Source organism: Coptis chinensis, chromosome 2 (assembly GCF_015680905.1).
Source record: "Coptis chinensis isolate HL-2020 chromosome 2, ASM1568090v1, whole genome shotgun sequence".
In the NCBI taxonomy this organism is placed as follows: Eukaryota; Viridiplantae; Streptophyta; class Magnoliopsida; order Ranunculales; family Ranunculaceae; genus Coptis; species Coptis chinensis.
Window position 1 is genome coordinate 9,029,882 of NC_141457.1, and position 15,430 is coordinate 9,045,311.

The window sequence follows — 15,430 nt, forward strand, 5'->3', positions numbered from 1 at the left end:
CAAACAAAAAAACCACACCCAACCACAATATTAGTTTTTTTCTCATCTAAAATCCAAAAATTGATGAACAGCCAAATTCAAATCAAACCCCAATGAATGCAACTGGAGTAGTGATTGGACACAAACTGATTTAATCATTTCTGTCCATTTAGAACAATTTGTGTTTTGGGGGTTTACAAAATCTAAATGGACAACAACTTTTAGAAGCTTGAGTGAATTCTCCAAAAGATTAGACGATTTTTTTCACCTAAGAATGGTTGGTAATTTCCCAACTAGTATAAAAAGATTGGTTGGAATGGGAATGTTTGAAATTAGGAGTTCATCATTTTTTTGATATTGGAGAGTTGAAATTCTTTTTGTTTGAGAATAGTGGTTTCTTGTTTGTTTTTAGTTGGAGAATTAAAAGAGTGCAGTGTATTACTTTGGTATTTTTCGGTGTTTGTTAGCATTGATTTACAATAGCATGCGAACCGTGCTTCGCACCGGTTTATCGAAAGTAGCCGGTGCACACATGGTATTTTAAGAAAATTCTACTCACGGATCATTCTAAGTTGATGATTAATAGCTTAACGTATATTTAAGTTGTAGAAGATAGGAGAGTCAGGCAGAGAGAAAACAAAAAATACTACGACTTCATTTCCCTATATTACGTAAAGTTCAAGAAAAAATTTCTCTAGAAACGTAGTGTAAACATGAGTCAATTAAATTAGCTAGGAAGCTGTAACAAAGAGAAAATTGAAAGCAATGAACTAATGAACTTATCATGCCAAAAGGTGCTGATGTTTTAAGAAAATTCTCTCAACACTAATGAGTAATTCAACCATTATGTTTCCTTAAGTCAAATTGAGGTGGATTGATTAATGTAAGCAAGGTTGGTAAAAATCCCAGCTAAAACATATAAATAATTACCTCTAGCAAAGGAGGAAATGTGGGCTTAGGAAGAGAATGTAAAGGGGTACTTAGAAAAGGTGGCGTTGTTGCCAACTGTGGTTGACTTGGGAGTTGGGACTGTGGGCAGATAGTGTAGGCAAACACTCTTTGGTAGAGGCTTAGCAGGGTAGAGTGTTGAAAATATGGCGAAAGAAAGTCGGGCCTTTTATATGCAATGAGCAAAACTAATTCAAATCAAAGCTTAAAACTAGTATAAACTTACATGCATACATTATTTTTCAAATATTTCACCTACTTACTATCTTACTGTAATGTCATCACTCACCGCGTTTGATCACCTAAACCTCAAAACAATTGACATTTTGGTATAAATGGATAGAAAGGTGAGCTAACACCAGAGTCCGTGGCCAGTTATGTTGCCCAACTGCAAGTTGAAGCCAAATCATCGTCTAAATAGATAATATATAGAAACATTAAAGTTTCACCGCCCTTCCAAAACCTTAGCTATTTAACCCCTATTCCTCAATCAACTACCCACAAACAATAGACACAACCTTAATACCCGAATAATGTGCAAACTTAACAGTCTCATCCTCAATTTGTTGTGCAAGTTCTCTAGTAGGAGCCATAACAACAGCATAATGACCCCTCAGCCTCATTTTCCTCACTCATAGGTGGTAATCTAGATATATAAGTCAACATAGGAAGTACAAAAATAGCAGTTTTACCTGACCCAGTTTCCGCAATCCCAATCACATCTCTCTGCTGCAACCCAAGTGGTATCGCCGCCATCTGAATAGGAGAAGGTGTCTTATACCCGACTTTATCCACCGCTTTCAACACCCATATCATCCATTTCACTGCCCACCATCCCAGCAACCATCCCTTCACTTCCAACTCTGCCAACTACAATCCCCTCAATTCCATTCATCTCCCCTCCCCCTTCAACCACCAGCCCGTACTGTGGTTGAAAAAAAAATACCATTTCCAAACAGGTAAAATTGGACATTTAATCACATTGTTAGAATTTATAAAGATCCATGACGATCAGATTATGTTTCTAAAACACCGCAGGATATGCAACTAAAACATGCCCCTGCATAGATATTTCTAGTTCAGGTGGAATTCCATAGACTCGCCAAACATTAGTGAAATCTCCCTATCACAAAAGTACCATAGTACCTACTCTTGCGTCTTGGCATGGATAAACTAAAGACTGTAAACACACTATCCCCATTAAACTAATCAAATAGACATTTCTAAGCCTGACATATAAATTTTGAAAGATGTTTAAATAAGCAAATCTGCAGCAGTACCACTGGACCAACCCACGAATTTTCCCTGTGATTAGTTTGGCCATCCTTTAGAAATAATCTATACTCGCAATCCACCAATAGTTTCCCTATCGTGCGGCGTATTTCAATAGGAACCAACTTAGACTTTTCTACATTGCTGCATGTCCCAGCCAAGTGTAGTTTAAGTCTTCTAACACCACCATACGTCATAATTTTTTTACAGTAGTTACACTGAGATTTCTTGCAATCATCACTGAGATTTCTTGCGATCATCTTCAAATGATATTTTATGATCCCAAACAATGTCTGACTTACGTGGCACACCTATACAAAACATATATATACGAATAAAAGTAGTCTTAAGACTTATTTTCTTGAAACCCTCCTATATAATGAAACAATGTTCTTAACATATTGGTACACAATAGTTAACATCTTGTATAATGAGATTGTAAAGAACTTTCAATTAAGTGGAAGACAATGAGCAAATAATGAGTTTAATGTATGTTAATATCCCTTTAAATAACAAAAATATATAAGTAAAGCAACTTCAACATATAACTTGAGTGTATTTTCGTATGTTGTCTTGCACTCCTTCGTTTACGTCATGATTCTATTGATGAGAAGCCTTATGAATTCAATCAATCCTGTAGTAAGAATAATTTTAAATCTCATAATTAGTTATTATTTCAATATTTTATTTCCAAGTATTAGGGAATGAGTATGTTACCTGAATTTCTACATATTGTTTTTTGGCATTTGGTTCTTCATCCTCTTGTTTGATTTTGATGCCCTATTTTTAAGATAGTAATTGAATAGGTTAGTAGTAGAGCGAAACATTAGCTATGACTATTACCGAGGTATGAAAGGAAGCTAAAGTTTCACAACTTGCTTAGGCAATAAACTGCAACAATAAAATTTTAACAATGCATATAACCAACAGTAAAATTTGTATTTACCTTTTCAATTTTGTCTAATTTTGAGACGGTTAATGAGCTATCTTTTCCATTTTCACAGTTGTACTTTGTTATTCTAACTTCAAATTCATACTCCTTACCAATTGGTTCTTATAATATTTCAGAAACCAAGTCGAAGCTATTTTCCTACATAGAATATTTTAATATCATCGTGCGAGATTTTTTGTAAATAAATGTAATTTTAAAGAGTTAAAGCTAATTAATACCTGTTTCTCAATTTTCAACAGTTCATCTAAAGGACGTTGCAACAAATATTCGGCCTCATCATCAAACGATGTTATCAACTTTTTGCATGTTGAATCTTCTATTTCAAATTGGACTTTGTACCTGCATAGAATGTAATTACTTTAGTCTCATGATAATATTTGTAATTTATTTAATAATATTTGTTTCAATACCATTTTGTTGGTTCTTTCATTGAAATGGAATAATAGTCACACCACCATTCTAGATATTTTAGTTCTACTTTTCTTCTGCACTGGTCGCTTTCACAAAAATTGTAATGCTAGTTGTATTTGTTGTCAATATCTGATATTTTTGCTTTAAATTTGTACCTTTTCCCCTATACATTGATAATTTCAAATTTTGTTAAACAGTCAAACAATAATTGAAAAGAAGAATTACACATGAACTTGGATAAAGGCAAGAAGTTACCACTGATGAAGTACTCATTAGCAATGTATCAATTTCTTCTAAATTTTTCACTCGAATTGCCTCAGTTGCATAGGTAGATGACCTTTTTCTAGAAATTGGCAACTCTGCTCATGGATTCTTTGAACTGCATTTTACATGAGAGATATGTCATAAACTTTAAAGTATGTACATGATTTTTTCTTGTGAAATAAGTAATTGCTACCTATTTTTTAACGTATGAGCATCATATGTTTCCAGGTTTATATACACCTTTGTCGGCGGTGTTGCTTAGAGTACATATTTACCTGAAGCCCAATAACTTTGTACATTACTCAAATTTATTGAATGTACATATTTAGATAGATGTACCTGAGAACAATCTGACTGTTGTTGAAGTCACAGTTATAATATCTCTTGGGCCATTTTTTGTTAGGACTTGTGGTATTTGTTTAATCCAATCTCCCCAAAAAGTAATTTCCAAGCATTCCATTCTAACAACAAATAAGGAAACGGAGTTAAAAATATACCATTGGTGATTAGTTTGTTTATTAAATAGTAGAGTATCATTAGTAAGAAAAAAACATACCTCTCATTATCAATGTAGATTGATTTTTTATCTGATTGTCCCATTCTTGTGTGAACATTTTTTTTGCAATTCACCGATGTTGCTGTAGAATCCAATGACATCTAAATAAGGTAAACTTTATTGGTAAGCCTATGAAAATTTTACCAATAAACGAACTAATGTACTTTGAAAAAAAACTGTTAGAATTACGAGTAAGAAATTCGTCTTGCTTATCTCGTGGGGATAATTTCTTGAAATCGACAAAGCTGAATAGTTGTCGTGGAATTGATGTTTCATCTGAAATATTCCTCATGGTTGTATACTTCTCAAATGTTATCTTGTTTTTATTGTTCACGAGACAGTAAGACCTAACGTTTTTAACAGTGAATTTTTTCAAATGTACCACTGAACCATCTTGAACTTTTTCCTTAAACTGTGGATAGATCTCCATAAGTATAGATGCATTGATTTGGTCACCCTGTATGAATGAAAAAAATAATGGATATAAATCTTAAAGTGATAAAAGAGATGTTGAATAAGTGTGGTACTTACTTTTTCGTCAATGAGGATCATATCCTTACTTAACAATGTCTCATTTCCAACCAAATATTGGTCCCAGCTTCTATCAATTCTTACTTTGAGCTTCAAATTCCTAACTGACTTGGTGGCTTGCTTTATCAAATTGTAATGAGTTGTCATGTCTAAATGCTGCAAGTAGATCGACCGAGAACAGATAAGTAGGAGATTATCTTTTCAAAGTTAATATAATTAACTAAAAAATAAATATAAAATGAAAACAAAGGTATGTCCAATGAAGTAGTAAACTGTAATGATTTCAAACACTTGGATATATATATAGAAAATGGGTGTGTATATTCTAATAAAGAACAAAAGAGAATAAAAAAAAATGGCGAATGTGAATAATGTCTCCAATTTAGCTGTTGGTCCTCTACACTGCAATAGAATAAAAAAAATTAATTAGTTAATAAGTAATTCGCTCTATATGAAGCTAAAAAATGAAAATTTGAGATTGAACTAATATTTTTTTTACCTCATTATAAATTGTTGAATGCTTCTTTGTAGACAATGTTCTGAATGTATGCTTCTGGTTCATCACCATTTTTCTTGATTAGGAATTTCAGTCCTAATAGTGTAGTTGTTTGTGATACTGCAACGTATAGTTGTCCATGACTGAAAACTGGCTTAGGCAAGTATACCCCCACATGCTTCAATGTCTGTCCTTGACTTTTATTTATTGTCATTGCGAAACAAATCTTTATTGGAAATTGTATTCTCTTCAAACTGAAGGGCCAATTCGTTCACTTATAAGTTGTCTCTATCCTTGGTATATCAGCTTCCCCGCCAATGTTGCTCCCTGTTATAATTTTTGCTCTAATGACCTTTAGAGCTAGTTTGATAACAATAAGTCTCGTTCCATTACAAATACCAAGGCTCTAGTTTATGTTTCTAATAATCATGATTGATGTGCCAAGTTTTAACTCCAACTTGTGGTTTGGAAGACCAGATCCTTTAATTGTGTTAAGAAATTCAACTGGGTATACTACATACTGTTCTTCAATATTTTCAGATATGGAGCTTATTGAATCGGTGCTGAAGTACTCACGCATTTGTCCCTCGAAAGAAGACAGGATGTGGGAGTTTATATCATCTACAGACTCGTTTGTAGGTGATAGAATGCATCTATATATCTCTGAAGTAGTTATCATCCATGTATTTTGATGGTAAATCTTTGTAAATACTTGACACGATATCACTTATGTTGTCATTGCCAGGGGGAATAAGAAGATCATTAGGAATTTGGATCCAATAATTTTATTTACCTTTGAATATGGATTTGCCAGGTAAGTTTCCTTCTCTGAGGTTTAATGCCCACTTGCTGAAATCTGACGCCAATGAAGAATCCACATTCTCTAAGCGCATGTTTCTAGTTAGCTTGAAGACTTTGCAATGGTGCCAAATATGTGATCTGTTTATCGATGAAGAAATTATTAATTCCCTTGTACCTCTTGGAATGACAGGTAAAATATGCCTGAAATCTCCCCCTAGCAGAATAATTTTACCTCCAAAGATCTTGTTTTCATTTTCTTTGCCCATTAGATCTTTTAGTGTCCTGTCTACTGCCTCAAAATCATGCCTGTGGGTCATAGGAGCTTCGTCCCATACTATAAGATCAGCTCGTTGAATAAGTCTGGCCAGCATGGTGTTTTGACTTATATTGCAGGTTGAGTACTCATCAATTTCTATTGGGATCTTAAATCTTGAATGCGCTGTCTTTCCACCTGGAAAAAGTAGAGCTGCTATTCCTGAAGAAGCAACTGCAATGGCTATTTTCCCTTGTGACCGCAGTTGGGTCAGTATGGTATTGTAAAGGAATGTCTTGCCAGTTCCTCCTCCTCCATAGACAAAATAAACCCCACTTGAGTTTGTATTGACTGCATTTATAATTTCATCATATATAGTCCTCTGGTCATGATTCAGGCAGTTTTGCATTTCATGAAATTGTTGGTGCATTTCATTGTGACTATATTCTTGTTCTTCCGTGATGAGTCTATCTGGGTCTCTAGGTTCTGACCTCATATCTTTGAACGGTATCTTAAAATCCTTCAATTGATGGTTTACTTGTTTCAGTAATCTGTCAATCTCATTCAGCGCATGGTTTCTAAGCTCTTCAGGTGTTAAAATCATATCACCGTTATTTGCTCGAGTTCTTTCTTTGTCCAGTATGTCATCTGTAAACAACTCCTAATGTTTGTTCCATAGAACCAAAGGTTCACTCACCTCATAGAAAACTAATAATGTCGCAAATAACTACCTCAAGGAAGCACTACCAGCCCATTGACTTGCTTCAACAATTGCATCATTCCATTCGTCGTCATTTTGCAACAGTCCAAGTGCAACACATGTTAATTTGAAATCCTCATACACCTTGCCGTTGACAGTTCTGAGATCTTTATATGAAGTTGCACCTTTTTGAACATTTAATACCATTCGCAAATAAAATCGTTCGCCTGACGTCGGATGTGCATAAAAGATCCTTATGATTTTTACTTCTTTCTGTCTTAATTGGCAATATTTTAGAGAATCAACCCAAACAAATTTTAATGGGAAATCAACATACCTCAGGTGCCTACCATCTTCATGTAATTGGTTATAGCGCATCCACTCTGTAAATTTGGTTTTCTTTGCACTTTCACGGGTGATGACTCCATCTGTGTTGTCATCGTCGTGATAGAACACCGTATGTTTGCCTTCAAGATGGAATGGTAGTCTCTCAACAGGTGCATATCGATATTGGATATCATATCCAAATAATCTCCAGCAAGCTTCATGTGCATCACATATCGACAGTTTAAGAATCTTTGAATTTCATCAACTTGTATTATTGTTTCTTTGGCTTCTATGCTTTTGATAGTGATATCAGTCTCAACAATAGCAGTGGATCTATCTTGACCTTTGCTCAAGTATTTGAAGAGATACTTGACCATTCAACTTCTATTACATAACTCCACGTTGATGTGTGCTCCATATTTCTTTGAAAGAGCTGGATTATAAGGAACAACCCATCTGTTATCAACGGTGAAAGTCTTCTTCTTCCATTTTTTTTGTAGCTGTTCTACCTGGTCTTCTCATGTACTTTGCAAATCCATTGTCATCGAATGTAGTTTCTTCGCATAATTCTTTTGGATAAAGTTTGGTACATTTTTGTTCGTTCATGCAAGGTGAATTCTTGTCTAACTCTCCACATGGACCGTGAATCATGTTGTCTAAGACAATTTCATATAACAATGGGTCATCATTTTTGTCTGGAAGTTCAGCTAATATAATCTTATCAATGTCAGCTAGTGTAGAAGGCTTGTCATCAGGGTGCAACCAGAGTAGTATGTGAGCGTGTGGTAGACCTCCTTTTTGGAATTCAATAACATAGATTGCTGCAAAATTCAAATTTAAAAGTAAATAAATATGAATGCTTGATACCAATATATCACATGAAAATTTACAAATTTGTTTGAATAAAGTTGTTATGTCTAAGAAAGGAGTATAGTATATAAAGTCTGCATAACTGAGATAATTTTTTGAATCCACATAAATAATTTTTTGAATCCACATAACCCAGATATAGTGAAAGTAGCCGGTGCACACGTGGTATTTTAAGAAAATTCTGCTCACGGATCATTCTAAGTTGATGCTTAATAGCTTCACGTATATATATGTTGTATGTATATGCTCTATAAGACTAGGTCACCTATCTTCAAGTGACTAATTATTATATACGCTACCGTGTCCCATGGTATATGTTTGGAACACATCAATAGAACACAAATGGAAGCAGAATGAGGGCAACAAAGTCCTCAACGTTAAACCAAGTTAATCTTCACAACAAAATCATGTCATCAAATAATCAATGTAATAATCCTCAGTCCAAGGTAAACAATCCTAAAACAACCATGGCTCGAGCCATTAATCAACTTCTAAGTTGTAGAAGAGAGGGGAGTCAGGCAGAGAGAAAACAAAAATTACTACGACTTCATTTCCCTATCCAATAAATAGTTTAAAAATGTAGGCTGACACATTAATTGTAAGCCTGACAAATAAATTGACACATTAATACTTAAAGTATACAGACAAAAAAATCGGTACATCATCCAAAGAAGGTGATGTTCAAGTTCAGAGGAAAGATGATGTAAACCCGAGAAAGAGGAAAGGATCAAGAATCTCCTATGACGATACTGCAGGTATGTTTGCTAGTGAAGTTCTAAAAGGATGTAGCTAGACTGCTGCAAATAAAACTCGCATGGTTGCAAGAAGTTGTAAAGTTCCTGAAAATAAAGTCTTAATTGTTGCTAAGGGTAGGTATCTCCAAAAGAGAGAGAGCATTCTTTGATAACAGAAACGACATAATAGAGAGTTGAAGAAGAGCTTGGTTGTTCTTAGGAGTTCTCGAACTCACGGATAGCACTTGTAGGGTCTGAGGGTGTTTCTCCGTAGGTATATTGCGTGGCTACTAAGACAAAGGTATCGTGTTGACATTAATTAATCATTCTAATCGATATACTGTTTGACATAGTTAGGCCTTTTGTGATCTGATAACACTTTCAAAAATGTTCGTCTTGTTAAAGAGTCTTCATCAATTTAGCTCTGGTAGAACCATTTGGTCTCCCTCTCATAGAGATACATTATTTATGTATTAAACTCTATATGTTAAGATTAAATGACTACCATCTGACAGAAAAGAGAAGGAATGAATCTAGATTTATCTGGATTATGCTTAAGGTTTACCTACTGACACGATGAAAACCAGAAGGCCTGTTGATCCACATGGTAAATTTTTATCAGTGTCAGGCTTATTTGTGGGTCTCTTTGGCACTTGGCGTCTGCTATTGTTTTATGTTTCTTTTGGGCTTAGGGTACGGCTACTGCTTTACAATTGTTTGAATATGGTGTTGTGTATGTACCTTATGTCTACCTTTTTTGTGTGTATTACTTTCAAACAGGTTATTTCTCTATTTTCCAGTGATCGTGTGATGCACTATTTTAGTGGCAAACCTACTGTTACTCCAAATTAATCATACATGTAAACCATAGACTGACACATTAACTCTAAGCCTAACAAATAACTCAACAACGGTATAGCTGAGAAGCATGCCATGGAAAATCAAATACATCTCCCAATTTTATAAACTTAACTCTGAAATGAACATCCTTCCATGACCATAATTAACAAATCTAAAAGCATTAAAAGCATTGCTGTGAAACTCTAAATACTAATATTCTCCCTATTAGTAGCATTATACCAGCTCGATTAAATTTTAGAAGGAAAAAAAGTAAAACCAGCAGAAAGTAAAATAAAATTAAAATGAATAATTCACGGGAAAAAAAGGAGGAATAAGATGTTTTCAAGCCAAGAGTCACATAGTTTAGGCATCACGCAAATAAAATTAAGTTGTAAAATATTTAAAATTACCTGCCATAACTTTGCCAAAGTGTTCTTCTTCTTTGAGGTCATTCTTCTTCTTTGAGGTCCTTCATAATCTGATCCACTTTTATCGTAAACGCTCTAACTACAACTTCGGGACAGTATTCGAATTTTAGACCTTCAACTTTTTTCATTGCAAGTTTAATTTCATTCCACTTTGGATTGCAAGTGAATGTGATGAATAGATATGGAGGTCTCGCCCATCTGCATATAGCAATGGCATCCTGATAATTCTGCACCATGTACCGTGGCCCACCAATAAATGAAGAAGGCAAAACCAAACGCTTTCCAACTAATCTTGCATCTGTGTCTCCAGCATGCACTGAGTCAACTATATTCTTATATAGTCCTGCTCTGATTGTGGACTAGTTGTTTCGGAACCAATCAAGTCTTTCTTCTTCTACACATGTGTATATATCGAGAAGAAATTACAGTTTTACTTTACCACCTCTGACTAAAGTCTAACCCTCATTTTCTCTATGTTGAAGTCTAAAGGCAAAATATTCTCGCATGCTAACTGTGTGGCGGTGATTTTCTGATATTTCTTCTTCTCCTCGATACAAAATATCGAATGTGTAGCCGTCTTCACCATCTATATAAAGAAAAAAAAGATAAGAAAATAGAATATAAGCTATTAATCGAAATATTCAACGTGTTTAATTAAATACTTACCAATATCGCGAGTACTTTTGCGACGTGGAATGCTATCAATGAAATCAAAATCTGACAAATCAAAATTTGTTGAATTGTTGTTGATGTTCTGAAAATCAACATCATTAGTGATGCTTCTTTGCCTATTCACGGTTTCTTCTCTGTGCATAGACTGAACTTTTCGAATATTTGAAATTCTGGTAGCACAAAAATCATTTATAACCAACTCTCTTTGTGGGAGAGGATTGCATCTTAGCCTTGATTTACGAACCTATTTATTCTTCTCCTTGGCCATAGGGATATCTTATAATAAAGATTAAAAAAAAAAAAAAAAAAAAAGGCGGAATTATAATTGTAAGGGACACTTAATATAGAGTAGTTAGATTGAACACACACAAAAGAAGTACTCATATATATAAAGTAGTTAGATTGAACACACAAAAAAATTTAAATCATGCACTCACAAAAAAATCTAATATTGAACACACACAAAAGAAGTACTCAGATATATAGAGTAGTTAGATTGAAACACAAAAAAAATTAAATCATGCACTCACAAAAAAAATCTAATATAAAGAAAAGAAGTACGTACTCAGATATATAATTACATGCACACACAAAAAAAATTATGAATTAAATCATGTAATTTAAAATTTTAACATTACCTGTAAAGAAATGACGACATAAGTGAATCCAGTAGGCAAACTCTAATATAAGGTTCTGTTACCAATAGCAAACAAAGTTTTGTTAGAAAATAAAGTTTTGTTCAGAAATAGAAGAAAGTTACAGTAGCTATTATTATCTCCATGAAGAAGACGAAGTAGAAGGGAACGTTAAGGTAGCTACCATTATCTCCTACAGTCTCTAGTACTACATGGCTGACCTCCCTAGGTTTCCTAACTGGTGAATTGTGAGCTATCAACTATTTTCTACTGTCAAGTACACGTACGCTTTTAACTTTTTAAGTAGCAAGTCAAGCTTTGGTATTGGTATAATGGTATCAGCAAGAGCTACGAGTGGTCTGACACTTCAGGTCTGCAGTATTTGTCCCTTGCTTATTATATGAAGAATTCCAGTGCTCTTTTGTTTGCAGTGTTTGATACAATTTCAGCAGTAGCAAATTTGCACATAATTTTGAGAAAGAAAAGTTTCAAATAGTTTGTAGATTGGACATAACTGTGTGCAAATAATTTCACTGCACAGTATGTAGTACTACTTCTAGAGCAAAGATTTTTTAGTCAAGTTATTACTCCAACAAAGAAGGAAAAAGAAAAATGTTCAGCCAAGTTGCCTTTTTGGTTGTGTTATGTCATCTTTTCTTATGAAATAGGAATGGCAGACCATAGTATTTCATCTTATTTACAGTTCATTTTTATCTAACTAATTTTAAGGAGCATATCGCTTGAGAAATATTGAAAGTAACGACAGATTGGGTGAATGTCGTTGACGCCATAATTCTTAAACTCAATTTTTTTTGGAGATCGGACTATACACTAAGATGGTAAGAGCTATATACACGGCAAGCTAGGTAACTAATAAAGAAGCCAATCGTACATGGATCCTGTATAGACTAATAGAGATTCGAACTTTTTGATGAAGCTATTACAGGGCTTCTCAAATGATGAAATATTATGGCTAGTAGTCCTCATGACACACACAAAAGAAGTACTCAGATATAGAACACACAAAAATATTTAAATCATGCACTCACAATATATAAATCATGTAATTTAAAATTTTAACATTACCTGTAAAGAAACGACGACAGAAGTGAATCCAGTAGGCAAACTCTAATATAAGGTTCTGTTAACAATAGCAAAGCAAATAACTTTTTGTTCATAAATAGAAAAACAAACTAAAACGGTCTGCTTGCGCCGAAGAGCGTGCTTGCGGTAATTCGCAGACCACCAAAAACTAATCAACTGTAAGGTAACAGGGATGACACTGTTATAGTGTTATTGCTACTACTTTCTCCCAGCTCATATCCTAATGAGAAGGCTGCTGTGTCATCTGTATCGTTATCTGTAGAAGCCAAAGCCCTCTTCCACTGGAAGGCCATCCTTAACTATTATGGGTTTACCATCCAATCATGGTACAATGATAATGTTACTAATGATTCATCAAACCTATGTTATGAATCATATTTTTGTCATCATACCTTACGTTTTATAGTAAGTAATACACATCAAACTTTTATAATAATAAAAAAAAACAAAAATGGCAAAATTCTAACCTTATATGACTCTTCCTCCAATCTATCCTTATTCGCAGCAACCTACTCTTGATACTGCTTCAAAAAAACCTTATACCTCTCAACAAAGCCATTCAACAAAAAAAAATTGACAGAGAATATATATAGAGATAAATTGTTGTGGAGTTGGACATTAAGGAATTGGTGTTTGATTTCGATTGCAAGAGAACACTAGTGTTTAATTTTGATTACAAGTAAGAGAAATTGGTGTTTGATTTCGATTGCAAGAGAAATTGGTGTAGTCTAGGGGTATTTGGTAAATATTTCAAACTCATAAAGGAGGAATGGCTAAATAATAACAAAAGAGAGATTTAAATTTGCCTACTCAAGAGTTGAGGAGACTTCTGAAAGACCCGACTATCATATAGTGTAGAGATGTGATGAAACGGGTTGAAGAGAAGATATAACGCAAAATGGGTTTGTTTTAGCTACTGGGCTTTATCTGTTATTGGGCCAAAGTTAAGATGTTGTTAGAAGTTAGAACAGAGTGATCTAATCGCGAACCAACACGTGGCAAATCAACATTTCATGTGAATACACACGGCGAACCAAACTTAAATGAGTTTTCCGTTCTTACTACTCCCTCGATTCTAATTGCTAAAGATTAACGAATAAAACCTATTTAGGGGCATTCTGGCCATATACAAAAAGCAAACAGTTGGAACACTGTCAACTGAGTTGACTGACAGTCAAGTAGCAAAAGTAGGACCAAAAACTAATATTTCAGTATTTATAAACCAAAGTCTAATTACCATAGTAATAGTAGGACCAATATCTAAAAAACCCTAACTAGAACCAAGTCGTTTACTTGGAACTGGACTAGTACCATACCATTCACGCCCTTAGTTTGGTCAGTCAATTAAGATTTTGATATTTCTAGTTTACACAAAGATCAACGAATGTGTTGTTAGCCCATAAGTTAGCTACTCGAGCAAGGGATAGCCGGATAGGAGACCCAATTCTTTATGTTTTATACCCTTGAAGCAGTGTTGTCAAGGAGCGGAAAGGTGCGTGAGGTGCGGTGAGAAACAACTTTAGTGCCTCGCCTTGACCAAAGTGTAGGAGCAAATATAATGTGCGTGTTTTTTGTGCCTTTTGTTAAGGTGTGAGGCGCACAAGCTAGACGCATACCTTATCAACATTTACAAAATCTCTTCTTTTTTGTACACTTTTTGGTATATATAATAATACATCCACACTCGATTTAATAGTTGTATGGTATAAGAAATCATACAATTTTTATAAATTTTATATTAGAGTACACCATAACCTTTGATTTTCACAAGTTTTTGTTAAATTGTATGGTTTGAGACACAGAGATGGATTAAATAAAGTTTTACATGTTTCCAAATTTTTTAATCATGTATTATATTTCGTGAAGAACTCCCTTTGTTTATTGAAATTGAGCTAGATTTTGAGAGATATAATTTTCATTTTACTATTTATTTGTTGCTTACATCTTTTATTTTATAATATATCAAAGACCATGAATACTGAGTAGTTGAGAATGCTCCCAGTGACCCACGTCAGCCCTCCTTTTTTCTCTGAGACTGACACATCAGATTTTACAATAATTCGGCATAAAAAAAAAAAGCAAATCTACGCCTTTTTTGCCGATTTCTAAAAAACAAAACCCCTCTTTCCATACTCTCTTTTCAATTGTACAAAACACCCCCCAACTCTGCAAAAAAAAAATCATCTCTTCAAACCCACTCTCTTACCAACATTATTGAAGTTTCAAGTCTCTCACACACAAAAAAAAGATGCAATATTTTGTGTCATGAAACACTACTGTAGATCTTGACGACTTTTCAAATGAGGAGATTTCAGGATTTGCAATATTAACAGGTTTGTGTTGGTCTTCTTATTAATTGTTCTTTTCACACTAATTTTGAATTGACTATGGGTGGCCCTTCCCCCCATCACCGCCGATCATATGCATAAAGTAAAGAGTTGTAGCAAATCAAGTTTGTTGGTTCTCTAACCATTAATCTTTGATCATATCAAGTAATTTTTAATATTTAAGGCCTCCCACCCATAAGAAACTTCCTCATTTTGAAATCACGAAACCCAAAAGGAAAAATAATTAATTTATTAATTAACAGGTGAGAACTGAGAAGTAAAATGACCAAAAGAAAATATATTATCACATTGCTACAATGAAACATGAAC

The 15,430-nt window shown here is 34.2% G+C and overlaps 1 protein-coding gene and 1 long non-coding RNA gene across 7 annotated transcripts; both read right to left on the reverse strand.

Annotated features, from left to right (window-relative positions):
* Positions 1 to 2,632: 2,632 nt before the first annotated feature.
* On the reverse strand, positions 2,633 to 13,669 carry LOC147514730 (uncharacterized). Of its 6 annotated transcripts, XR_015213272.1 has the most exons (13): positions 13,241 to 13,669; positions 12,756 to 12,810; positions 11,673 to 11,727; positions 4,914 to 5,069; positions 4,572 to 4,839; positions 4,383 to 4,464; positions 4,166 to 4,287; positions 3,818 to 3,941; positions 3,562 to 3,725; positions 3,370 to 3,490; positions 3,146 to 3,289; positions 2,917 to 2,979; positions 2,633 to 2,833 (listed from the first exon to the last, which is right to left on the reverse strand). XR_015213272.1 is itself a non-coding variant. In XM_086594399.1 (8 exons), the coding sequence occupies exons 3-7, from the start codon at positions 5,058 to 5,060 to the stop codon at positions 3,865 to 3,867; spliced, it is 696 nt and encodes a 231-aa protein (XP_086450525.1). In that variant the 5' UTR covers positions 5,061 to 5,069; positions 12,756 to 12,810; positions 13,241 to 13,668; the 3' UTR covers positions 3,369 to 3,490; positions 3,818 to 3,864. The 6 variants fall into 6 exon arrangements, 1 of the variants encoding a protein (XP_086450525.1); XR_015213270.1 differs by lacking the exon at positions 11,673 to 11,727 and having other exon boundaries at positions 13,241 to 13,668; XR_015213274.1 differs by lacking the exon at positions 11,673 to 11,727 and having other exon boundaries at positions 4,765 to 4,839; positions 13,241 to 13,654.
* LOC147514731 (uncharacterized) lies at positions 7,269 to 11,290 on the reverse strand. The gene is made up of 3 exons (XR_015213269.1): positions 11,029 to 11,290; positions 10,345 to 10,948; positions 7,269 to 8,311 (listed from the first exon to the last, which is right to left on the reverse strand). It is a non-coding gene; the product is annotated as an uncharacterized LOC147514731 (long non-coding RNA).
* Positions 13,670 to 15,430: the final 1,761 nt, after the last annotated feature.